The following is a 26584-nucleotide window of genomic DNA, read 5'->3' on the forward strand; positions in this document are numbered from 1 at the left end:
TCCCTGGCCTCCCTACCCAGACCGTCCCACTTCATAACCTTCATATTCCTCTTTCCTTAGCACCTGGCAACCCTATTCTTAACTTTTATCTACGTAGCCAGGGCTTCCTCCTGATCTCTGAAACCCACGTACTGGGAAATGTAACTCACCCAGTTTTATTTCTCACATGGATAGTTCCTTCTCATGTCCATCCACCTCCCCTCATTTGACCTGGATTTCTGATTGTCTGCTGTCAGTCCCCGATAGCTTCGGAACTACAGCCTCACCTGCCCTGGCCCTTTCCTGCCCCTCACCCCTCTCATGCAAATGGTGGCACATTTGACATTTTTTTCCAGGCGAAGGAGATGAATAGTGGTTAATAGTCCTTTTTCTCTCCCTTCCCTACAAAACCGTTCTTTCTTTCCACCTAGCCTTGCCTGCCTTAGGACCCACTTCCCCCCTCCCTCTGCCCCTTTGTCCTTAGCCTGACACCCTGCTTCCTTCGCTGTTCCCAGAAGCCCCTCTGAGCAGCTTTTCCCCTTGAAAGGTCTTAGAGAAGTTTCGTGGTCCTAGTGTGCTGCTTTAGGGCTCCCATGTGTGAGGAGAGGATGCAGGATGTGTCTTTTCCTTAGGCTTGCCCTTTGCCCTTTGCAAATTTTAAATCTTAACCTCTCTTCTGAAAAAGTAGGTCTTCCACCTGAAGGACTCTGGGAGTGCATTTTCTTTCTGCATACTGCATTCATCAGCCTCTTTTTTCTTACTGTTTTGTGGGAATAAGTATTTTTCTCTTTTTTTGATTGGGAAAACTACATCTTCATGTTAATTGTATCTTTGGTCTATAAACTTATATTTCTGTTATGAGCCATGATACTTATTGTAAGTGAAAAACTTGTGGCTGAGATATTTCGGTCTTCGTAATTATATGTCTCACGTAGTGATACCCCTTCCCTTTTGCTTAAAATGTGAGAATTTAGTATGAAGGTACAGGCTTCTTTTTTTCTTTTTTTGCAAGTAATTAACAAAATTCTGGAAGTGCGATCCCTGGTGTGGACCATGTTTGCAATGATCTTGAATTTGTGCCCATTGTTAAATTTGATGGTTTCTGATGTAGGGGACACCTGGCAGGGTAGCTAAGTCTCAAAGAGAAGTCTGTTTCGGTTACTCCGACAGCTACTGTCATTAGTGTGTTATTTCTGAATTCCTGTCAGGTGCCAATTTCCTTGTGAACCAGTGGAAGAAGTGATTTGGTTGGTGCACGATTGCTAGGTCTCAGGGCAGCCCAGAGCAGAAACCTGGCCGACGGCTGGAAGCCACTTGAGTAGGATGTCTGATGGTGGGGGTGGTGGTGATGCCCAGGAATGCTGCCCTACACCTGGATTGGTGAGCTGTTTGTCCATCATTGAGACGAGTCAGTGGCATGTGAATTGCCCCATCATCTGGTTTTTCAGCCAGAACTAGTTTCTTGGACTCAACCTTCCTAGAATACTTCTGCCTTTTATAACTCAGCCTCTTTCCAGCTTTCTTTCTTTTTTTCATATCAGCTTAATTGGGATATAATTCACATACCATACAATTCAGCCTTTTAAAGAGTACAATTCAATAGTTTTTAGTATATCCACAGAGTTGTGTAACCATCACTGCAGTCTAATTTTAGAACACTTTCACCACCCCAGAAAGAAACCTCATACCCCTAGCCTTCACCCCCCTCCAACTGTATGCAACCACTAATTTTTTCCCCTAAGATTTGCTTATTCTGGACATTTCATGTAAATGGAATCATACAATATGTGACCTTTTGTGTCTGTCTTCTTTCACTGAGGATGATGTTTTTAAGGTCCACCTGTGTCAAAGCATATGTCAATGCTTCATTCTTTTTTATGGTTGCATAATAGTCCATTGTATGGATATATGACATTTTATTTATCCATTGATCAGTTGATGGATATTTGGGTTTCCACTTGTTGATTGTTAAGAATCATGCTGCTATGAGCATGCTTGTGCAAGTTTTTGTCTAGACAGACATCTTCAGTTCTCTTGGGTGTATACCTAGGAGTGGAATGCCTGGGTCATATGGTAACTCTGTGTATAACATTTTGAGGAAGGGCCAGACTGATTTCCAAAGTGGCTGCACCATTTTACATTCCCACTAGCAATGTATGAGTGTTCCCGTTTCTCCACATCCTCGTCAACACTTGCTATTGTCCATCTTTTTGATTGTAGCCATCCTAGTGGGTGTGAAGTGGTATCATTGTGGTTTTGATTTGAATTTCCCTAATGACTAATGATGTGTTGTGCACCTTTTCATGTGCTTTTTGGAGCACTTTCTTTTTTAGAGATTTCAGTTTGAAGAGTTCCTCAAACCTTTGTGATTCTGACTGGGTTTGTTGTTGTTGGTATTACCATGACTATTCTCTTTCTCCTCTGCCATCCAAGAAGCCAAGAGTGAAGCGAAGGCCAGGGCTACTGTGAAAAGAGCAGCTGTTGGACACAGCTGTGCTGTGAGAACTTCTTGCTAAGCATTTGCCTTGTTCTCTTTCTCAGGGAGATGCCGGCCTGTCATTTGGTTAAAGCTCTCTGAGTTGCGGTGTATTTGAGTTCACCAACCATCATCAAGATCAATTTGGGCAGAATGAGAGAGACACGTGGTTGAACGGAGGCCAAACTGAAATTCTGATTCTTGAGCATGTGATAATCCATGCAAAATGGTAGCCAATTTACAGTTCAATTTTTAATCTTATTAGCAAATATCCTTGCCACCTGATCCCCTTTCCAGCAGCTGTGAAACCCCAGACTATGTTGAAGGCAGTGAGAACTGCATCCATGAAATTTAAGGCCTCGGCTTAGAGCTGTGTGTCCTTTAATAAAAGTTCTTTGCTGAACCACGTCAGTGCGGGTCAGCTGCTTTAGATAATGTCCAGTGCCAAGGTCAGCAGATGCTTTTGCAGTTTTCACATGGAATACCTTTGTCACAGCACCAAAACTGGGAGCACTTCAGCCTCATTGAACCCACTGGCTCTGGTGCTGACCTCGTCTGGTTGACTGGGTTCATTACAGTTTTTGCGGATCGCCTTAGTATTTGATTTATGGGGTAATTTGGAAGTGGTGGAGTCCCCGAGTCTGATAAATTCCACAAAACCTTTCCAGTTTCTTAAAATGAGACCTCACTTAACATTAAAGTCTCAATGTGCTACAGTACCGCTGTACCCTGTTTGGCTTTAATTCTAGGGGTTTACTCTCTGAGTGAATCCCACTGTTATGAAATCTGAAAATCTGCCCATTCAGGATGAGTATAAATTTGGGTGAAATGTACTAGTTAGTATGCGTTCAGCTGCCAGTAACCATACCCATTTCAAAATAGCTTAAAGAATAAGTGAACCTCTTATCTCACATTGCAAGGAGTTTAGAGAGGGCTTGGTTCCAGACTGGCTCATTCAGCAGCCTGTTTCCTTCCATCTTTCTGTACTGCCATCCTTGGCATTTCCTGGCCTGTTTTTCCTCATGGTCTCTAGACGGCTGCCACAGGACAGGGCACTGTGTGTGGATGCTGCCACCACCAGGGAAGAAAGAGAGCCCCTTCAAAGCCAAAATCTTTCTCAGAAGCACCCAGGAGACTTACACATTCATCTAATTGGTCAGAACTGGGTCACTCACCCCTAAACTGATGACTCGCAAGGGGACGGGGACACATATTTGCCTTGGATCCCTCAGGCTTGACCAGGGCTTGCAGAGGCAGGGTAGGTGCCAGAACAAGATCTGGGCCCTGCGTGCGTGGAAAAGTAGGGAATTGGTTGTTGGGTAGGCATCTGGCGGTGTCTCAGCAACTGATAATTGATGACTGCTAAACCTCAGAATCTATGCCTGTTACCCCTGTTTATTTTAGGCTCTTCTTTTCATCAAGAAATACAGGCATCCATATATGATAGGGACAGAGTGAACATTCACAATATATTCAGATTTTGGGTCAGCATTTTGGTTCATAGTTGAAATTTATACTACCTACATCTTTGTAAGATGCCTCTCCTGAACATTCTGCCCATTTCATAAAGAAATAATGCAGGATGGTACGTAGTGAAAATGTAGGGGAGTGGTAGACTTGCTCGACCGGTGATTGAGCAGCATGGAGATAGAAATAGGCTAGAAAGACATGAGGAAGCCACTGAAGCCCAGGTTAGGGATCACAGCATGTTTACAGGCAGACATAGAGGCCTAGGGCCTTGCAGTACACAAAATCTGTAGACCAACGGGAGACTTGTTTTGAAGGCAGTACTGAAATGAGGTTTAAGCGGGCTCGGTATTCCAGAAAGGTACTTCAGTCTCAAGATATGCAGCTGAAGGAAGTTGAGAGTGTCCTGGGATCAGTTTGCTTCATCAGAACAGGCATGTGGGTGGGGAGGACTCACGAAGGTCTCAAAGGCCAGTGAGCTCTGGGCATGCACCAACCTCCAGGCCTCCCTTACTCTGCCTGGCCTTGCAGGTGCCTTTCACCGAGGGACAGGTGGATTTCCAGAGTCCCTCCAGCTTGTCCCCTGATGGTTCCTCTGTTTGTAACAAGGCTGTTTGTCCTTTCTTTCCAGCATGTGGACACAGGGAACTCTTACCTTTGTGGGTACCTGAAGATTAAAGGCCTGACTGAGGTAAGCACTCCTTCAAATGAAGCAGACTAGAAAGTGGAACGCTTGCTCAGCAGTCTCAGAGCATGAGAGGAGGCAGTTTCACCGCTCTGAGGCCTGGCTCGAGCGCCCGGTTTCAGTGTGGTTATCGTACGGTAAACACAAAGCATGCAGTTTTGATGTGTCCTGTTGGAAAGCACACAGATTCACAGATCTGTAAAGAAAAGTTTGTAAGTAAGTTACAGTGTGACTGTTTTTATTTTCAACCCTTTTTGAGAAAAAAATATATATTAAGAATATAGCAACCACACTCATCATAAGTTTAACAATTTCTGAGGTAAGGACCAATTGGTCAAGAATGGAGGTCTTTGAGGTTCTTTCAACCCCTCAGGTCACTGGAACAATGAACAGTGATCATCCTTAACAGAAGTAACTGCATAAAGGTAGAGTGTTTTCCTTTCTTCAAAACAACTTTTTAAACCTCACAACTCCTGGAAACAGAGAAAGCAAGAAAGAGCACTAGTGAATAACAGGAAGAAGGCGAGTGAACGGGCTGCCTCGCTCCACAGCGAGGGCCTGGGCTTGACCTGGCTGCAGGGTCCTGTTGGCCTTCGCACTTCTCACCGTCTTTATAGCCTGGCAGGGTTTGGAAATGCTGCCTACAGAGTGGAAAGGGGCCGAGGTGACATTCTCACTCTACCCCTTACTGGTTCCCTGCCCTTTCGTTTCTCTTATTTTAGTTTCCTCATCTGTAAAATGAGAATTAAAAATACCTGTTCTGGGGGCCGGTGCAGTGGCGTAGTGGTTGGGATCACGTGCTCTGCTTCGGTGGCCTGGGGTTCACCAGTTCACATCCCAGGTGCGGACCTACACACCGCTGGTCAAGCCGTGCTGTGGCTGGCGTCCTACGTTTAAAGTAGAGGAAGGTGGGCACGGATGTCAGCTCAGGACTATTCCTCAAAAAAAAAATTTAAAAATACCTGCTCAGTCTCCTCCAGGGGCTTGTGCTAGTGAGGAGGAAACAATGTAAGAGCAAGTGGTAGGCTGTACTGTGATACAAACGTGGAATACTAACCGGGGCCCTGGTTAACCTCCGTCTGGAAACAATTGTTTCCATCTCCTTGATTCCATCTGCCTCTCCTACTTCTCTGGTAGGAGTGTGAGAATTTCCTATGAAGTTTGCTGAAGATGAAAGCCAAGTGAAGGGCTCTAAGCTTTTACTTTGTGGCAGTAGAAAACATGTAGTAAACAATGCAGTGTTGATGTGTCCTATTGGACGCAGGCAGCCAAATTATTTATTAATTGAGTGCAGAACATAAACATTTAACTTCATAAGGAAACCAGCAAAATTTGATGTGTGGAATGTTAACACTGGCTCCAAAACCAGTCATTTTGGTTATAGGAAGCTGCACAGAAATGGTAAATAGCAGTAAAAATCCTGAAACCGTGTACAGAAATGCTGTGAACTTCCCATGGGGAGCAAGTAACCCTTACTGAGGGAAGCACTTCTGAGTCATGAGCAGCCAGGCTCCCTTGAGGAGGTGCTGTGGGCACGGCCCTTCCCTGGGGGCCAGCCCAGGAGGACTGAGGTTCCTGACTGGAATGGGAAGGCCGGCCCTCCTGGCCAGCACTTCCTGCCTGCAGGCGGAGTGACCTCAGGGGCACACGCCTCCCCAGAGTGGCCTGCTCTGGGTCGAGCAGTGGGCGCAGCATGTAGTCAGAGAAAGGCTCATGTCCTCCCTGAGGTTCCTAAGTCCTGCTCAAGCCTCAGGATTCTTTGAATTCATCTTTTTTAATAACTTTTTTTTAGGCGCTTTACTGAAATATAGTTCACATACCATACAATTCATTTATTTAAAATGTACAATCCATTGGCTTTTAGTATAGTCATGGCATTGTGCAACTATTTAATAACTTCTTAAATTACAAATCTAATACGTGGTCGCTGTAGATAATCAGTAAAATGCAGAAAAGGGTGACAATTCTTTGCATGATTTTACAACTTTATTAAATACAGTTATCTGTTTTTGTTTGCTTTCCCATTTATAGTTGTCAAAATATCAAACATAATTTATTTTAATAAAACTATTTAAATGGTTTGGATTTTAGTCATAGTCTTCCTCATGTATACAATATGGAAAATTATTAAATTGGAGATAATTTGCCTCTTAGCCACCTCACATTCACAAGTAAGCACAGCTTTAAAGTTTGTGTGCTTTCTGAAAATGAAATCTCAGAATCATGGAGAATAGGTGTCAAATGACATTCTCTTTGCAGTTCTGAGCCAGCGACCAGGAGGGAGAGGTACCATCCCTGGGGAGGGCCCCCGCCGCTGGCATGGGGCCTGGGAGCCCAGCCTTTGGGGAGTCACAGCCAGGCCCTGCACTCACTCACTAGACAGATTTGGAACGGTTTGGAAGCTGCCGCTGAGGTTGTGCTAGACTTGCTTGGAACCAGGGAGACAGGTCACACTAACCAAACTCATAAGAGATTGATACGTAAACAAGAGTGCTTGTTTACTCACTTACTAAACGAAGTACATGCATGTTCTGGAGGTTCTCTCTGACTTACTGGCCAATGGAATGTTAATCTCCCAGAAGGCAAGTCTACCTAGAAAGCCGGACCCATCATCAGACAGTTTTTAGCGGGCCTGGAATCTGTGAGGGGAGTGGGTTGGGCAGCCTAAATGCCTGGCGACAGCCAGACCCCCCCCCCATGAAGCCCTCCCCTGCTTGCCGGCTGGGGCCGGTGGTGCCTCCCCCCTCTGACATCCCACCTTCACTGACAGAGGCTTGTGTTGGACTTTATAAATTACCACCAATTTGGCTAGAGTCAAGTGTTTGAATTTCCTGGTCCTGCCCTGAGACCTATTTTGTCTTTTTGGTGACTTCTGCACACATTGGCTCTCATTCCTTAGGTATTTATTTTATTTAATTCTCAGAGTTCTAGTCACCATGATATATTGCATAAAACATTTTTTAGAGAGAAGTCAGTGCAGAATTATTCATTAGGAAAACTAGTGATTTGAACTGTAAGTATTTTCTTTGTATTTAATAGGACCACCTTACCATTTTGTTCTCTCTCATTATTTTTTGTGTGTGTGAGGAAGATTATCCCTGAGCTGACATTCGTGCCACTCTTCCTCTATTTTGTATGTGGGACACTGCCGCAGCATGGCTTGATGAGCAGTGTGTAGGTCTGTACCTGGGATCCAAACCCGCAAACCCTGGGCCGCTGAAGCGGAGCATGTGAACTTAATCCACTATGCCACTGGGCCGGCCCCTGTTCTTCTCTCTCTTTGTGGAAGTTTTGAAAAAAATTAGAGTTCATAACTCAGAAAATCAATATAAATAGCTTTTAATTTAAAATCTCAAGTCAGGTGCTAACTTAATATAGATCTTTTTTCATTAATACTCCTTCCTAAAGCATCTTAGTATAATTTAGTTTATACCTTAAAAATTGAGTTTCCATTTAGGAAATTTTCTTCTCTTTAATTTTTTTTTTTTTTGAAGATTGGCACCTGAGTTAATATCTGTTGCCAATCTTCTTTTTTTTTTCCTTCTCCCCAAAGCCCCACAGTGCATAGTCATATATTCTAGTTGTGATTGCCTCTGGTTGTGCTATGTGGGACGCTGTCTCAGCATGGCCTGATGAGCGGTGCCATGTCTGTGCCCAGGATCTGAACCAGCAAAACCCTGGGCCGCCGAAGCAGAGCGTGTAAACCCAACCACTTGGCCACAGGGCCAGCCCCAGTCGTCTGTTTAATTTCTTCCCGCTTTGTATATAAATATCTATATGAGGAATCCAGTAACAATGTTGGGGTTTGGAGGTTATGGGTTTGGGGGAGTGTTAAATGTATAATATTTCAGAATCCGCTGGTAATAGAATAGAATGCCCTGGCGGAGTGTCATCATGAGGCTTTCTCAGTCACCACAGCTGTGCATTGATGTCATTTCCTGGGTTTTGCTGTAGCAGTCTCTCTCAGGAGGGTCCTGAGCAACATGGCCCACCCAGCTGGGAGAATTGGCAAAGCTATCAGAACTGATTTATTTTAAACATGTAGATGTTTAATAGAAAACAAGATGGGGCTGGCCCCGTGGCCGAGTGGTTAAGTTCGCGCGCTCCACTGCAGGCGGCCCAGTGTTTCATCGGTTCGAATCCTGGGCGCGGACATGGCACTGCTCATCAAGCCACGCTGAGGCGGTGTCCCACATGCCACAACTAGAAGGACCCACAGCTAAGAGTATACAGCTGTGTACCAGGGGGCTTTGGGGAGAAAAAGGAAAAAAAATAAAATCTTTAAAAAAAAAAAAAGAAAACAAGAGGGGCTTACATAGGGTCTGAAGAAGAAAGCAAGTTGCTCTGTGGCCCTGGGACGCTAGGACTGTAACCCATGGTTTGTCAGGTGTGGCCGTCATCGCTGTGCTCCCAAGAAACACCAGAGCTGGCAGGCTGGGCTAAGGGGTCATTTGGTTCATTCGTTGGTTTTTACAAATGCAGAGAAATGGTAAGCTTTTTTTAATGTTAACTTTTTTTCCGTTAATTTTATTTGCTATTTGTTCAACTGGTAATAAGGAGGCACCAAGGATTTGGAAAAAAATTAACAGGAGTCTTCTGAGCACCCAATTAGCGTGACAGCTTATTTAGTTTTTCAACAGTATTTTTTTTTATGGTTGTGGTTTTGCACTGCAGACCTGATCTACATATATTTTCCCTGGTATAAATTGTCTTTAGTTCATATGATAGAATTAAATGTATCCCTCATATATCAAGGTATTCTACAAAAAAATCCACACCTGGAAATTTGAAGAATTGTTGTGTTCCGCCACATGGCCATCTGGGTGAGCAGTGTGGGATCGGTTGCTGAAAGACCAAAGACAAGACCCGGAGACAGCGAATGAGACATGTGGCTTTATTGGGAGTTACTTACAGGGAAGGTGCAGTGGTGGCCAGCTGGACAGCAGTGTGCACCCACTACTGCCCCCTGAGAGAAGCTGACTGAAGTGGGCAGAGGAACAAAGGCTGTGTGCTTGCCAAGGGGGATCATCCCTGTATGACCTGCATTCCGAGTATCAGAGCCCCCCTGGAGGGCCTCAGTGCTCCCTCAGACCGTGAGGGTCTTGGTGCTAACTCTCCCACGAGAAAGCGGCTGGGTTGGCCAAGCCCAGGACTGTTATCATCGTGAGTGTTGGTGCACAGCCCCGACAGGAGCCTCAAGGACACGTGGTTTTTAAAGGGGCACACCAGCTAATGCCCCTACACTCCACCCCGCCCTGTGTCCGAATGGCCCTTACAAGCTTTTCTTTTTTGAGGAAGATTAGCCCTGAACTAACATCCGCTATCAGTCCTCCTCTTTTCTCTGAGGAAGACTAGCCCTGAGCTAACATCCATGCCCATCTTCCTCTGCTTTATATGTGGGACGCCTGTCACAGCATGGCTTGATGAGCGGTGCCATGTCTGCACCCAGGACCCGAACTGGCAAACCCCGGGCTGCCAAAGGAGAACGTGTGAACTTGACTGCTGCGCCACTGGGCCAGCCTGGCTCTTACAATCTCATCGCGCCAGTCTTCCGCGGCTTCCCTTGAGCCAGACACAGAGGAGCACTGTAGCCAGAGTCCACAACAGCAGTAGAGAGCACAACATGAAAATAAAAGAAGCAGTGAAAAGGCAAGGACACCAAAGAAAACATGTCGCCAGGTGGAGGGGAAGGATTGTGTCCTAGCAGATGCCAGGTCTGTGGACAGGTTGTCAGTGGCCCGTACGTGAGCAATAAGGAGGCCATTGTGCAGGAAACATTGGGGGCAGAATCAGGGATATATACACAGCATTCTACTGTGATCAGGGCCCAGGTCCCCCCTTGGGCTGCAGTAAGTGTGTCCAAGGCCATTCTGTTTTGTAACACTGCTTGTCTCATCTGGGAGGTGTCTTCATTTAGCAGAGTTATTGCATGTCCACTATTCTTGAGGGCTGTGGCCATATGTTGGGCTAACGCAGACACTTGCCGTTCTATATCCACAACCGCAGCCTGTGGAGAAAAGATGGCGAGGGGGTAGAAGCACCCAGCCGTATGTCGCACACGATGGCGGTCACGGACTGCCTCCCAGTTACAAGGAAGCTGTTGAAGGGAGGACAGAATGCGTGTGGGGATGTAGGGGCCCCCAGGTACATTTTCCAGTCCAATTATAAGGCAGATAGGGCCAGCCGTGGGTGCCACAAGCCCACAGCCACCCCGAGGAGAGGCATAGGCCCCTTTCATGGTGTGTCTTGTTTTCCCAGCCACATATCAGCAGTAATGGTAACTGTTTGGTTACACATTGCTTTAGGTGTCCACCCCATATTTTTTTGAAATACTTTATTTAATGATATGGCATTATTGTGACGTTCAACACACCAGGGAAAGGAACCTCTTAATTCTATTTGTACAGCAGTGAACCGTCCTACAGCATCAAAAACAGCACCCCACCCTCGGAGTTACGTTAGCCTGCTCACGCTCAGGCTGGAAGATATACTTTCGCGTGGCAGTGTAAGAGGCAAGGACAGGCTGCTTGATGAGGGGGTGGGTAGGGGTAGGAAAGTAGGGGGCACTCTTCCGCTCTCGCAGGGCCCTCCAGTCAGAGGCGCTGGCAGCTTGGAGATGCCATGGTAACCCTGTGGTTGAAGAGAGAGGCAGCTCGCTGCAGACCCAGCATTGGAGTGATTTTGTATGTCAGTAACGGTGTGTCCAAGAAACGAAAAGGTTGGCAGACATTGTCCTAAGGACGAAAAGTAAGATGTTTAGAGGGGACCAGAAGAGGGAGGTCACGGCCGTCCAGCAAGACGCGTGCAGTCGCAGTGCCTTGAGTCAGTGTGGTACCAGCCAGGCCACCAATACCACACCGCTTGTGCAGTTGGTGTGGGCACCCCAGGGGCAGTGGTATAGGATGAAGGAGGAACACACCAGTTAATATAACACACCAGAGGGAAAGGATGAACGTACTTGAGAAATCGGAGGCCCTGGATTAGTAAGTTTGGAGGTTTTGGGTGGCCCCCCCATGATGAAGGTGTCACTGTGATAGCCTGCTCTAAGCCTGTTTCCCAAGGAGCTAAGAGACCACAGCAGCGGGGCCCCACCTGCCAGTCCCAGGGCCAAGTGACCACATGGATCCCAGTAGGGAGTTCTGTAGCAGAGGCAAAAGCAAGTTGTTGTGAGTGCCCCTCTATGGTTGCAGTTTCTCTTCTCGATTAGCCCTTGTCTGTATACCTACTGTCATATCAGTGTTTGTGTCAGCGTCTGATAGGCACTGGGTTGAGTTCGCCTCTCCTGTTCATTTACTTGCCATATTGCAGTTGTCAGGCATCTCCAGTGGGCTAGGGTCCTGTTTTCTGTACTCAATTATTTCAGCGGGCCATTCGTTTGTTTCACTAGCCCTGCGGCCGTGGGGTTGTATGGTAGGTAAAAATGCCAATGTATGTCCATCTGATCAGTCCATGTCTGTGCCTGGTGAGCAGTAAAATGTGTACCTTGGTCACTGTCAATGTCTGTGGGAACACTGTACACAGCACAGAGGTGTCCCAGGCCTCTCATGGTGGTCTTCTGAGTGGCCCTCTGTTGGGGTATATCTGTAGCAGTCCTGTAGACGTGTCCACACAAGTGAGAGCATACTGGCAGCCCTGAGAAAGAGGCAAGAGCCTGATCTAGTCCATCTGCCAGCATTGAGTGGGCTGGTTGTCTCTGGCAATTTGGCCTCTGTTCTTGGGAATGGCTCAGGGTCTCTCCAAGGAACAAGAAGGGCACACCAACAGACCTGCACCACACCAGCATAGCACAGGGGGAGGCCCCAGGCCCTGGCAAAAGCCCAGAAGGTCCTTTGTCCTTTGTGCCCAGTCTTCTTGTGTAGCCACTCTGCCGCTCTTTCAGTTGGCACTTCTTCCAGGAGATGGGTCTGAGCTAACTCCTCTGTTGGCTTCCTGGTAGCATTGTCGCCTGATGTGCAGACACACTGCACACTGTTATCGTCATTCCCCGGACCTGCTGCCGGATACCATCCTAGAGTTCTGTCCCCCACAACAGGTGACCATTAATGGTCCACTTTTGTTGTGCCCATTGTGCCATCCGCAGGGGGAGCCCCTTTCCACAGTTGAGGCCAGAAGCCGAGGGGCACTTCTTTATTGCTGTGCCTCTGCCAGAGACCTCATCCGAACCCCTCTGGGTAACTGGAAACATCCAGTTCACGTGGTTGTCATCGTGTTAAAACACCCAAGGACTGGATTTGTTTCACTGTTATTTGGGTTTGGGTGAAGGCCTCCTGCTGGATGGTCCCCCAGTCCCAGATCATACCCTTTGGCACCAACTTTTAAAGAGGCCAGTTATCTGTATCCAGTTGCTATGACAGTAGCAGGAACCACTTTTGTCTTCTCCAACCAGCTAACGCCCAAGTGTTTGACAGACAACCCAGACCCTTGCACTTTGTTGTCGTTCACCACCCATCCTCGTCGGCATAGGTGGGCGTTGAGCGAGCTGGGGGCTTCTTGAAGGTCTGGAAAAGACTCAGAGGTTAATATGACATCATCTGTGTAATGAAGCAAGGCAACCTTGGGGGGTTTTGTCCATTGACGGTGTTGTAGAAGCATTGCCGCAGGGTGGGGCGGGAAGTGATGGAAGTCATTTTGCTCATTTCTATCCCCAACAGCAAAATGCTTTTTGCTCCTGTAGACCAAGACGTTATTTCCACGTGTGGTGTTTGGTCCCCCAATACCTGAGCCACCTGCGCGGCGCTGCGGGTATGGGTCAAGGTCCTTTGGCCCTCCCCCTAGCTGAGGGGGCTAGGGTGTTCCCAGGCTGTCACTGGGGGCGCTGTTAAAGCCACCAGACAGCATTTGGTTGTTTCTCACTTTTTCCCAAGGGGTGCTTGCTGCTCCCCGGGCTGCAGCGGTCCGTCGCTGTGCAGCCTGCTCTCTGCGGCTCGCTCAGCCTCAGTTGGGCCACGCTGGAGTGGAGGGAGGGCCGAGGAGTCGAGGCGGCCTGCTGTTTGTGCTGGTGCGGGTGGCTAGACCAGGCATTCACCGTGTTCTCCCTGCCCCCGCGGGCACTTTCTGCCCTGGCTGGACACACTCCTGGCCTGTCCTCACTCCTCTGCACGTACTGGAGCCAGTGGCTATTCTTGTGACTGCCTTACTTTTGATATTGAAACTTATTTATTTTAATCTCAGCCAACTTGACCATACACAAAACTCCTCCAGGTTTTACTTTCGCAAACCTTTTGTTACTTATTTTTTACATTTAGAATTTGTCCTATGTCTTTTTTTTTTCCTTCCTAGTACTTTAGGACAAATTTATCTTTTTTAACAAAACAAGGAAAAATAGCTCTTCTTTATATCTTCTTTATTGAAAACATACATTTTACTTTCCTTGTATAGAGATTGTAATAGATATGTGTTTTCTCATAGAAAATTCCTCAGCATGTACAAAACATGTTTATCAATAAACCCAATCATTTTTTAGTTTCTTTGAGATAAGAAACCAAAGGCAGACAAATCTGTGTTTAGTAATCAGCTTTTAATATGTTATCTTGTTTGGAAGATGACCTAGATACTCAATGAATTTTTATCATTTAACTTAATTTAGCAAAACTCTAAAGTTTCAAGTTACCAAAAAGATTTTGGAAGCTGTTTTTCAAGCGTTTATACCATAAAACGTAGTTATTGTACCTGAAAACTCTTACCCATTTTTATTTAAATCATTTGTTCCCAAGAATTATGTTTAGATTACTCACAAAAACTTCCAGTAACATTAAAGCAGTTAGCCATCATCTTGGGTTAGTTTAAGTACATACACCATAACACATAATTACCGTTAACAAGTTCCCTAAATTTTTATCCTTTCCGCATCTATTTAGTTTACTTGTTCTGCAGTCCCACAGCTCTGCGGCAGTGGAGCCCCTCCTGGGGGAATGCACCTGCTGAACAGGCGGAGGCAGGTGGTAGGACCCGCCCCTGCCGGTCGGGGCTGCTCAGACCTCTGTCCTCTCCTCAGACTCCCACAGGCGTGTGGACAGAGCCTTGGTGGTTTGACCTGAACCAGCGTGCTTCCCTTTCTAATTTTAATTTCTCTTGTAGCTGCCTCACCTTCACCTTAGTTTCCATTTTGGCTTCTGTTGCTAAGTGAACACCAGTAAGAAGGGGCCATCCCACTGCAGCAGCTACCACCCGGGCTTCTGATTTCTTTCTCTCGTCATTTATCCTGCCCAGAACTTCCCTGCCTTCATTGCAAGCCTCCTGCAGTGGAGAGGGGCTACTCCACAGCTGTAGCAATGGCCTGGGCTTCTCTCATGCCCAGGACTTGCCCCTAGGCCCTTTGGCGTTTCCGGGCCACCCCGTACTCACACAGTGGGCCCCATCCATCAAGGGTGGTGGTGACTGGTCCCCACAGGGAGGACACTAGCCAACCCGGGATTACCCTGCCGATTTCCCCTTCCCATCCCTCATAGTCTTGGCGATGAGGCGATTTTTTTCTGGCTTCTGGCTGGCTCACCAAATGTTCTACCACACACCCATCTGGGTGAGCAGTGCGGGATCGGTTGCTGAGACTCCAGAGAAAAGACCCGGAGACAGCGAACGAGACGTGTGGCTTTATTGGGAGTTACTTACAGGGAAGGTGCAGTGGTGGCCGGCTGGACAGCGGTGTGCACCCACTACTGCCCCCTGAGAGAAGCTGGCTTAAGTGGGCAGAGGAACAAAGGCTGTGTGCTTGCCAAGGGGGATCATCCCTGAATGACCTGCATTCCGAGGACCAGAGCCCCCCTGGAGGGCCTCCATGTTCCCTCAGACCGTGAGGGTCTTGGTGCTAACTCTCCCACGAGAAAGCAGCTGGGTTGGCCAAGCCCAGGACTGTTATCATCGTGAGTGTTGGCGCACAGCCCAGACAGGAGCCTCAAGGACACATGGTTTTTAAAGGGGCACACCAGCTAATGCCCCTCATGGTGTAAAAGGGACAAACCCCTGAGCCAGTTGGAGAAGCACTGGGCCAGGTTACGGCTTGCGGGAGACTTAGCTCTGACACTGTGATTTTAGAGACTCTTGGGGTATTTTTCTTAGAAAGTAAAACCTACTAATTTATCGTCTGCTTTGTGTGCTAGGATATTCAGAATTTACTTGTAGGAATTGTCCAAATTCTTTTCTAGAGATCAACACACAACAAGTGAAGTCACAGAAGGGCCCTCTGCTTCTGGCAAAGTCCCTGAAGCCCAAGAGCCCCCTGTGGGCCCCTCCACAGCCCTCGGCACGCCCCTAGACCGCACTGTGGTGTGGGCTGTTTCTTAGTGTGGTTGTGTTCGTCAGAGTGTTGGGAAGAAGTTAAAGCAAGGCTGGTACTTCACTTGTGAAAGGTTAAACTCCTATTCAACATCTTGTTTTGATATTTGGGTTTTTACTATAGGAGTATCCAACCCTTACGACCTTCTTTGAAGGAGAAATAATCAGCAAAAAACACCCTTTCTTAACTCGAAAGTGGGATGCGGATGAAGACGTTGATCGGAAACACTGGGTGAGTAAAGTCTTTCATCTGCTCTGGGCCCCGCAGGGGCTGCTGGGAGCTGAGGAACTTAGCTCTCAGGATCTTAATCACTATCCCCTTCCCTTCTAACCATTTGTCCATCTCCTGTGCACTGTCCCCTTCTAATCACCTGTGCCTAGGGAGACCCTGGGAAACATATAGTAATGGCCTCTCACTTTAGGGTTGGTGAGAGGCCAGTCCCTGGGAACCCGCCCCTCCCGTCAGCTTGTCCCTGTGGGCACTGCCACAGGAGGCTTCTTCTCATCCGAGCTCCTGGTAGAGGAGACACACTCTTAACTTAAGTACTGTCAGGGTGCCACGGAAAAGTCTAGCCCCTCCCCTTTTAACTGTCAAGTGTGGAGCGTGTTCTCAATCACCACTAACGAACACATCAGGACTACTGAGAGTTACTGTCCTCAAGTCTTTTCATCCGTTCTTATTCAAGTCTTGTGTCTCAAAAATCCATTTCTCAGCCTATCATAATAGCCTTTTGGCTTAGTTAACCAGGCTGATTGTGAATTTTTAACACCAAGGAAGTTCAATGTGCTCACCTTCTAAACCAACCGGAAATGATTGTGTTAGTAATGAAGATTGTGGAACTCCTCCTTCCTCCCACTCGCACTCACATTGGCACGGGTCTATCCTGATTCTGACAGAGTAGTCCTTGGGGAGAATTCCTACTGCAGACTCTTGTCTGAGTTAATGTCACTGTAGATTAGCTGCTTTGCTTTTTTTTTTCCCCTCTCCTGAGGAAGATTAGCCCTGAGCTAACATCTGTTGCCAATCTTCTTTTTTTTTTGCTTGAGGAAGATTAGCCCTGAGCTAACATCTGTGCCAGTCTTCTTCCACTTTATCTGTGGGTTGCCACCACAGCAGGGCCAACAAGTGGTGTAGGTCCATACCTGGGATCCAAACCCAGGAACCCAGGCTGCTGAAGCAGAATGTGCTGAACTTAACCACAATGCCATGGGGCTGGCCCCAGCTGCTTTGTTTATTAATGTTTTTTACTTGAGTTAGGAAAGGAGCATCTATCAAATACTGTTTCAATTGAATTTAAACTTGAGCTTTTTAAAGCATTTTTTGAAAGCTACATGTTTTGACTGTTACAGCAAATAGACATTAAGAGTTAGACAGTCATTTGTGTCTCTATAACATGAGAGAACGAACAAGATCCTAGTATCCAGTGGCCGGCCCCGTGGCCGAGTGGTTAACTTCACATGCTCTGCTTTGGCAGCCCAGGGTTTCATCGGTTTGGATCCTGGACGCAGACATAGCACCGCTCATCAAGCCATGCTGAGGCGGCGTCCCACATGCCACAACTGGAGGGACCCACAACTAAGAATGCACAACTATGTACCAAGGGGCTTTGGGGGAGGAAAAGGAAAAAAAAATCTTAAAACAAAAAAAGATCCTAGTATCTAGACGGTTAGCACAGCCGAGTGGTGCATGATGGTGCCAGTGTCAGAAAACAGTTGGAGGGCTCCTTGGTGCCGTCTGGTCCCACCCTGCCTGATGCCATCTCTGCCTGCGCGGCGCCACCTCCTGAGATGGCCCCTTCTTCTCCTGGTCAGCCCCAAAGAGAAAAATCTTCCTCGTAGTGAACCACAGCCTGTCTCCCATTCAACCCTGTTTTCCATTTCAGACTGGTCCTGCAAAAACCAAGGTCTTTGAGGCCCGGTGAAAACCCTGTTTTAGGTTAGCTTGGCTGCAAATTAAGTACTAGGAAAGCACTCTTAATTTTCTCATTGACTTCCTTTAGAACCCTGAAAGACACCTGGGATTCCAGGCTTTGTTAGACTGGATTGAAATATTGGGAGTGAAAGAGGGGCTAGGAGGCCAGCCTTGGTGCCGGCACGGCACGCTGAGCGAAGTGGGAGGAGGGAGCTGGGCGCGCAGCTGTTCCTCACCCCGCACCTCTGGCTTCCTATGCGGTCCTCCCTGCTTTCCACAACTTTCCCCACCTACTAGGATTCCCAGATCCCCACAGGGGACTCGGAGCTCTGTATTGTGCCTTAGTTTGTCAGGAATGTACAGTGTCTAATAAACTTGACTGATGGCATCATTTTCCATTGTAAACTGGAATCAGAGATGCTGTGTTTCACCCTCAAATTTTCCTGCATGGTATTTAAAGTTGGTATTAGAGTGGTACTATAAAGTCAAGATTCCATCTGTTTTATCTACTTAGAATAAAAATAGCTATGTGTCAAATTCTATGACTTAATATCTTTGTATCTTTTTATTTAAGATGTTTTCTTATAAAATTAATACATGCTTATTTAAAAATATTTGGAAAAACCAAAAAGCAAAAGGAAAAAAAATTATCTTTAATGAAAACACCTGATGCTAACACAGGTGTTAACCTTTTCCTGAATCTCTTTTGGATATATATTATTTTTAGGGGGTACAAAAATGGGATCATAAAATATAGTTTTGTAACCTATTTCTGGTCTCCTTTTTTTTTTTATCTTAACCATATATTACCCATTTCCAGTTTCTACTTAACTAGCTGGCCCCAAACCGCTGTATTATGTCAGAGGACCCCACTTGACTAAACCCACTCTCCCCTGAGGCTCCACAGGCTGCTTCTGAGCCGTTCTGCGTGACTCTTTGCTACTGTTGATTTACTTACAGAGATCTTCTCGCTCATTTCTTGGCTTTGTCTATTTGTGGTAGGGTGTTCTGAGTAAAAGCCCCGTTTCTATCCTGCAGCCTTCTCCTTGGGCCTTAGGCAGGCGCAGCCCAGTGGGGCCTCCGCCGGAGCCCAGGTCTGAGTTCACTGGGGTGACCGAAGTTCTCCGTCTCCATCCTGGCCTTCACTGCTCTTGCCGGTGCCGCGTCCACCAGCTGTCGCGCCTTTGAAAAGGCGATTGACCTGCGCACGGAAGGGTGTCCTGACCCCAGCCTCTCCCTCTGTTGATCAATTCTTATACTTTATTTTTTTGCTTTCAGGGCAAGTTTCTGGCTTTTTATCAGTATGCAAAATCATTTAATTCAGATGATTTTGATTACGAAGAGCTGAAGAATGGGGATTATGTCTTTATGAGGTGGAAGGTAAGATCTTGCTCCGAGGTCGTCTTCTGACTGCGCCAGCTCCTGTAGTGTATGCCAGCGCCCCCACCCTGAATCCGCTTCCCGTGTCCAGTGCTTGTTACAGGTTATTTTCATGGCAGAGTCTTTACTTACTCATAGAAAGCAGACACAGCTCCAGGGCTCACGGGTTAACTGCTGGCATCCCGGATGGTTTCTCTTTGGTTAACCTGTTTGATGGTTTGCAGATGAATTCATGCCTGGGGGTTGCTCCCCCTCGACACTGTTGTTTGTGTCTTCTCCCTTTCCTTTCTCCCACCCAAGAAGCCCTTTGACCCTCCAGGTTGAACCATCCCAAGTGTTCTCTGGATTCAGGGCGGAGCCAAACTCTCTGAATTCAATCATCCTTTATCCCCTATTCTCAGCCAGGGGCTGAGACGCCATTTAAGTGACTGTTCCCTCCACCACGTCCTTGCCCTTGGGCTCAGTCTCAGCTCCTCTGGTTCCCGACAGCTCAGGAAATGAGGGAGCAGGAATGGAATTTGGGTTTTCCACTCCATCTGGATGGATTGGCTTCAGGCTGAGGAGTCATTTATGCCTCCTGCTTTGATAACAAGATGGTTATGTGTTACAGCCACGAGACAGCAAATCGTGAAGCAAGTTTGCTAAATCGCTCTGAACACACACCCGCTTCCAAGCAGTAGTCCCCGGTCTGTGGGAAAAAGCTTGTTTATCTTGGAGTCTTGCCAGATTTCATACAGACGAATCGTTTAGGGTAGTCATTCCCAATCTTTACTTTGGTTAGCTAATAATTTTAGGGGGCGGGCATCATCACTCTTTAAGTAGACAGTTGCTAGGTGTGGAGAGTTAATGCTGAATCCTGGCCTCACGAGCTGACCATCTAGTGGGAGATATGCCAACTAAATAAACCTATTAAAGGAAGTATCTCGTAAGGTTCTCATTTTAGAAATTACAGCTTCACAGGTTGAGGAAGGGAAGGGAGAGCATCTTAAAATCAAAGAGCGATGGAGTGGTTTTGTCTCTAAGAATTTCTCAGGTGACACCCCTTTGGGCTTTTAGTAGACCTGGGGCCTCTGACTTCATGTCCTCAGGAAGAGTAGGTATGAGGATGTGGCCTTTACAACTCTTGGCTGTAGCTGGAGATAACAAACTTGCCTCTCATAAGGTGCCCGATCAAGAATAGTACCGTTCTGGGGCCGGCCCTGTGGCTCAGTGGTTAAGTTCATGCATTCCACTTCGGCGGCCCGGGGTGTCACTGGCTCAGATCCTGGGCGCAGACATGGCACCGCTCGTCGGGCCATGTTGAGGCAGCGTCCCACATGCCACAACTAGAAGGACCCACAACTAAAATATACAACTATGTACTGGGGGGGGATTTGGGGAGAAAAAGCAGGAAAAAAAAGATTGGCAGCAGTTGTCAGCTCAGGTGCCTGTCTTTAAAAAAAAAAAAAAAGACTAGTACCATTCAGATTGCCGCTGTTGAGGTAGAGAGCATTTTGAGGGGTATTACGGGGGCTACTGATGATTGATCTACCCTCAGGATAATCCACAGGCCAACAGAAGTGGCCTACTGTTTTAGAGGTGATCAGGAACCTAGTGACAGTTTCAGGGGTGGAGCAGAAACTTGTTCTTCCTGGGCCATTCTGACTGTGGGCTCTGAAAGGTATGCAGGTGTTGATTCATCTGTGAGCTGTTTGGATCACAGTACTTTCAGTTGCTGATCCTAGGAGCTCAAGACACAGTTTGCTGCGTTAGTATGTAGACTACTCGAGTGGCACATGAATGCTACTCACAAGTCGGGTTGAAACACAGAGGCTCACCATCTCCCAGCAAGTGCTGGCTGGACCATGTGGTAGTGGAACCTTAAAACCACCTGAAGCTTAACTAGGAGGCCCCAGAGGTGGTTGGGGCAGGCGTCTGTTACTGACCCCCTCCATCTGTGTGCAGGAGCAGTTCCTGGTCCCGGACCACACGATCAAAGACATCAGTGGTGCTTCCTTTGCCGGGTTCTACTACATCTGCTTCCAGAGGTCGGCAGCCTCCATAGAGGGCTACTATTACCACAGGAGCTCAGAATGGTATGGACCCCGAGGCCGCCGCCGAGGCTGGCTGGCCCGGCTCTCCCTCCCTCACCAAATCCAAAAGAAAATCTCCCCACCTGTCTCTGCGTAGATTTCCTGCTCTATTTGGAGAGGACTTCTTTAAATGATCTCGGTTCTTCCTGCTAGGGACTCATCCCTAGCCACAGAGCAGAGTAAACAGGGTGAAAATGGAGTACCAGATAAGGGAACTCACTGCCACGTGCTTTCAAGCAGTGCTAGACTGTCAATGATGTTTATCTCAGTCTTGCTGGTTTTGTATTTATTTCTCCCAAATTTATTCAGTAACTAAAATGTAAGATCTGTGGCAGTGAATGTTGCTGTCAGCAGCCTTTTTAATTTTGGGGTCATATTCCTCAGACGCTGGTCCCACATGTACTTGATTTCAGTCTGCTGGCCTAGGGGCTCATGGGAGCTGACAGTTGTCCCCTTTGTCTCACCAGAGGTGGAGGACTGTGTGCCACCTCAGGTGCTAGCTGTTGTCACCTTCTGGCATTCTCCTGCCCCCTCGCTGCTTGTGTGATCACCTTGCTTTACCTGAAGCGCAAACCATATCGTAAAACACCTGATTTCCTCTCTGAACGCAGAAACACTTGATTTTCTTTCAAATTTTCACACTTTGGTGACTTGTGAATGATGCTACTCTGGGCTGGCTCAAATTCCTTGTTCAGTGGCCGCAAAATGACACCCACAAGCAAATGCCCTGGGCCTCCATGTGGTCTCGGCTCCTTGAGAGCCACTTGTTAGGTTTCAGTAGCTGTTCTGTTCTCAGATGAGGTTTTAAACTTTTCATATCCTTTTTTAAATAACTTTATTGAGATATAATTCACATACCATAAAGGTCACTGATTTAAAGTGTACAAGTCAGTGAGCTTTAGTCGATTCACAGAGTTTTGCAGCCATCCCCACAATCGATTGTAGAACATTTTCATCGCCCCAAAAAGGAACCCTGTCACCCCCACCTCCCCATGCCCTCTCAGCCCTAGGCATCCACAGGTCTACTTTCTCCGTGTGTGGATTTGCCTGTTCTGGATATTTTGTGTAAGGGGAGTCGTACACTATAGGCCTTTGTGTCTGGCTTCTGTCACATGGCATAGTGCTTTGCAGGTTATGCTGGGAGAATTAGGATCCGGCTGTGTTGGCCATGGGGCTCTGAGGCTCTCACAACCTGACATTGCAGAAGGAGCTGTGATGCTGGACGGTGGGCAGACGAAGGGCGGGGTGGGCAGGGCTTCAGGAAGCTGCGTCCTGCTCCAGAGCTTGCGCAGCCTCTGCTCTAGAAGACGCCCTGTGATTGCTTCGTGGAGAGAGCAGAGGCCTGAAAGCAGCTCATCTGCTGTGTAGTTCAGGAGGAATAACCAAAGAAAGAGAAATAAACCCAAACTCAGTTCACCTGAGGCAGCCTGAGATGGATTTGCATTCCACTCTAAGAGTGTGGTGTGTCGGGAGCGCCGGTGGAGGCGGGGGGGAGTTTTCTGACACCCTCGTTGGGTCCAGGCTGCTTAGGCGACTGCCTCCCGTCTGTCTCCCGCATTGCAGGTATCAGTCTCTCAACCTAACGCATGTTCCCGAGCACAGCGCACCCATCTATGAGTTCCGGTGACAGCGGTTCAGAAGCAGCCAAATAAAACTGAACTTGGCAAAAAAGAACTTTGCCAAGAAAATTGTGTACCTGCCGGAACGGAGGACGTGTGTTCCTGTTTCTCCATGAGCAGACTCGCATCAGAAGCATGAATGTCAACCTACAGAATCCCAGGAGCATGGCCGCCCAGCAGGGCGGGGGAAGGGGGCGGCCTCCGCTCTCCCTCCCTCTCTGTGGCAGTTCGGGCTTCATCTGTTTTTCAGCTACCTTAAATGCACTTTTCCGTCCTGCACAGCTAACTTGCGTCACTGAAATGCCCCTTCCTTCCTCCAGCCGAGTAGAAGGTCAGAGCCTCGGTCACCCTCAGCCTTGGTGCTCAGTGGTCCCCACTCAGGCCCCAGGCCCCCTCGCTTCCCCAGCTGCTTAGTCTGGTAGCTCAAGAGAAGGCAGAGCCCCAGCACGTGTGTGCCCCGCAGAGCTCTGTGCAGGGATTGGCGGGCTGCAGCGGCACCTGCCAATGAGACGTGAGGCGGAGGCTAATTCCTTCACAGGGTCAGCTGGCGCTGCCTAGCCCTGTGATGTTCACGCCAAGCTAGTCAGCGGCTGGCAGGTTCCCTGGGCCTGCCGTCAGGGATCCTTAAATTTAAGGCTTCCAGATCCCTGGCAGGAACAGATTCCAGTCATGCTTACTCAGCACGTTTGCTCCAAACTTTTGAACTTGAGGGCAATACTAAACTTTAAAAAAAAAAAAAAAAAGAGTTTTTTTATTACAAAATTATTTTTATGGTTCCTTTAACAAGGACCCTATGGCAAATGCAGTTATTCAGAATTACATTTTATCGTTTTCACATTGAAAACAGCAAATGTTGACTTAGTAATTTTTATATCTATATCTATATGTAAATGTATATTTAATCAACCAGCAGTTTGAAACTCGTCATCCTGGTACAAAAGTTTTGCAGCATTGCGTAAATTATAGTGCTAAACGTGAGAACTGTTTTTGGGGCCAGTTTAGCATTTGTACCTCCTCCTTTTGCTACTCAAAACAGCAGTGCTTCACGGTGGGTGACCTTTTCCATCAGGCAGAAGGGGCCGCTCTCCTGAGATGGCGACTCGGAAATGTTGGGACGGGGAGCGGTGGGAACATGAACACGCTCAGATCACGCAAGGCTCACGTGCCAAAGTGTGTGTGTGTGGTTTTTTGTTTTGTTTTTGTTTTTTTAAAAATGTTTAAAAAGCTTAATAGGTTGGCATCGGTTGTAGCCCACAGATATGGGCAGGGTTTTCGGGGGGGGGGGGCGCGTGGCATTTTCTGGTGGTTTACGAGATTTACTCAGATACAAGAGGGAAAGCTTTAACAACAAGACAGCGTTGTAACCCACAGGAGCAAAACAAGCTGAAGGTTGCCAATCCATGGGCTTGTAAGAAAACAAAACTCTGGTCTAGATGATGGTGGGGATATCTTTTATTCTTAAAAAGTGACTTTCCTTTTAATGGCATGTACTGTGTGTTACTGAGATCGAGTGTTAGGGGACGGCTTAAAGGAGAAAGATTTAGGGAAGTAGTCAGTGGGCGTTGGGACAGCCAGGATGTGTAGTCAGGAGGCTTTGTGCAGAGGTGCAGCCTCTAGTTAGACCCTTCTAGTCAGGTCAAGGCCCTGGAACCCTAAGAAGTTGCCCTAGTGACTGCAGTGGGAATGATTCCATTCTGAGACGAGGCAGAAATGTTTTCTTGATTCTAAAACTCTGAAAGGCAACAGAATGGCTGGCTCTGGTCAAACCCAGCTGATCGCACAGTAATGAGATGACACTTGCCAGAGCTTCCCTTTAGCTGATGGGCGTCACCTAAGAGTAGAGGATTCAGTGGCACCGTGCCGGCTCTCTCTAGGCAGCACATGCCGTTTCATTTCACCTCAGTCCTCCTCTCACGCCTGCTCGTAAATATCCGCGTTTTGCAAATTCCCTGAAGGATGCGGGCCCCACTCAGAGCGCTGAGGGGTGAAGTCACCCACAGGAGCTTGTCGGGTCCTCGTGTGGCTCTGAGAGGTCGGTTGGTCAGTCCGGTGGGCAGGGAAGGACATTTGCAAATGTTGCCGGTGTTCAGCTAGCCAGATGGGCCAGGTTCTCTTGTGGGATTTCCTCCTTCCTTTTTCAGCTAGGTAATGAAGTGCACCGGTTGTATGGGGGGAGATGAGGAAGTGGTACCTTTACTGGATCTTTTGGACACATCTTGTGATGAAGATGTTCGTGTAAAAATCTGCCCATTGAGGATAGGGAAGGGATCATTTCTGCACCTCTTAGTAACTCCCAAACGATCAACATCGACTCCATTGCTTTCTCTTAGTTCCCAAAGGAACTTTGGGGATCATCCCACCTGTGGTTATCCTTTCCTGAACCTTCTCAGGGGTTTACATGCCTCTGGTACTATGTGCAATATTTTTGGTCGACACTTGTACTCATCATTAAGAAATGAGTGCAGATTGCAGATCGTCTGCTGTCTTCCTCCAGCCCAAACAAACCTGCCATGAGGAGGGGCCCTAGGGATCGGGCTCTCCTTACTCCACTGCTCACAAAGCTTCCATGCTGCAGTCCCAGGCTCATCTCTCTTCTGTGCTGGAATTTTCCCTTCCCACCCACCCATCCTTTTAAACTTTACAGCGTTTCAGCTGCAGTCCAAAAGTAACTAGGCAATGCCTCATCTGAAGTAGAGAGTCCATCTGTGTGCTGATTCTGTCGGTAACGTGGAAATCACAAACTCCAGGGGAGCAAAGGGGCTTCTCAATGTCTTTTGCTTTCAGAAACAGGGAATTTATATTCTCTATAAGGCCTTGAATTGATTTTTTTCCCTCATAAAATAGTCTGATAAGTTAATTTTTGAAAAGAAATGCCATTAAGTATGTTGCATTGTGGTTTAAAATTACTAACGAGTTCTGGGAAAGGAAAGTAATATTTGATTTTGAATCTTACCTGTTTTTAAAAATTAGATTTGAATGGGTGCAAAGTATGAATATATTGTTTCTTTAGGGAGGACATGTGGTAAGGGTTTGAGGGTTCGAGATGGGAGAAGTATTTTGCAGAGCTATCAGTGTCCAAATAATTTTTAAAAAATAATAAAGGTATTTAAGCAGTGAGTTTGTCCTATTTCTAAATCAAACCATTCTATTGGAAGAAACCAGCCCTCTCTCTGGCCTTGTGTCTATGGCGGTTTCCGGGCCGCCTGAGACCCTGAGACCCCTGTTGGCTGTGAACGGGCGAGGCCTGATTCAGTGCCATGTCCTTGCTCCCTCCTTGTTCCAGATGTTGTCAGCCACTCAACACTTATACTTGAGCTCCATTTTGTTAATTTCTGTATTCAGACGTGGAAGCATATTTTTGCATGTGTGCAGTATTTATACCTTTTTTTAACACAGAAAAAATGCAAACGGAGCTATAGGTTCACTGCCTGCTTGGTGGTCTGGTGCCGGCACAGGTGATGCGGACAGAGACTGGTCCTTGGAGGAAATGCCCGAACCCCACAGCGACTCGGCTCTGGAGCAGCTGCACCAGCAACATCCTGAAGGCGACGTCAGTGGCAAGTTCTGGCCCTTGGTTTCTCTGCACCTTGTGGCCAAGGGCCGTAACCCAGCCTGGTACGCTTGATTTTGATTTTTGACAACCGCTCTGACTAGTGTGCCAGAACACCCTGCACTCTTGTTACAGTGCTAAGTTCAGATGCCACCTCCCTAGGCAGCACCAAG

The 26584-nt window shown here is 47.4% G+C and overlaps 1 protein-coding gene across 1 annotated transcript in view; it reads left to right on the forward strand.

Annotated features, from left to right (window-relative positions):
- The window catches only part of GID4 (GID complex subunit 4 homolog), a 25517-nt gene extending 1495 nt beyond the window's left edge, over positions 1-24022 (forward strand). The window contains exons 2-6 of the mRNA XM_046676269.1: positions 4554-4613; positions 16003-16110; positions 19069-19170; positions 21115-21245; positions 22806-24022. Coding sequence (XP_046532225.1) covers positions 4554-4613; positions 16003-16110; positions 19069-19170; positions 21115-21245; positions 22806-22869 — 465 coding nt within the window. The 3' untranslated portion in view covers positions 22870-24022. The remainder of the gene's footprint in view (positions 1-4553; positions 4614-16002; positions 16111-19068; positions 19171-21114; positions 21246-22805) is intronic.
- Positions 24023-26584: the final 2562 nt, after the last annotated feature.

This window comes from Equus quagga, chromosome 11, assembly GCF_021613505.1.
Source record: "Equus quagga isolate Etosha38 chromosome 11, UCLA_HA_Equagga_1.0, whole genome shotgun sequence".
Classification (NCBI taxonomy): domain Eukaryota; kingdom Metazoa; phylum Chordata; class Mammalia; order Perissodactyla; family Equidae; genus Equus; species Equus quagga.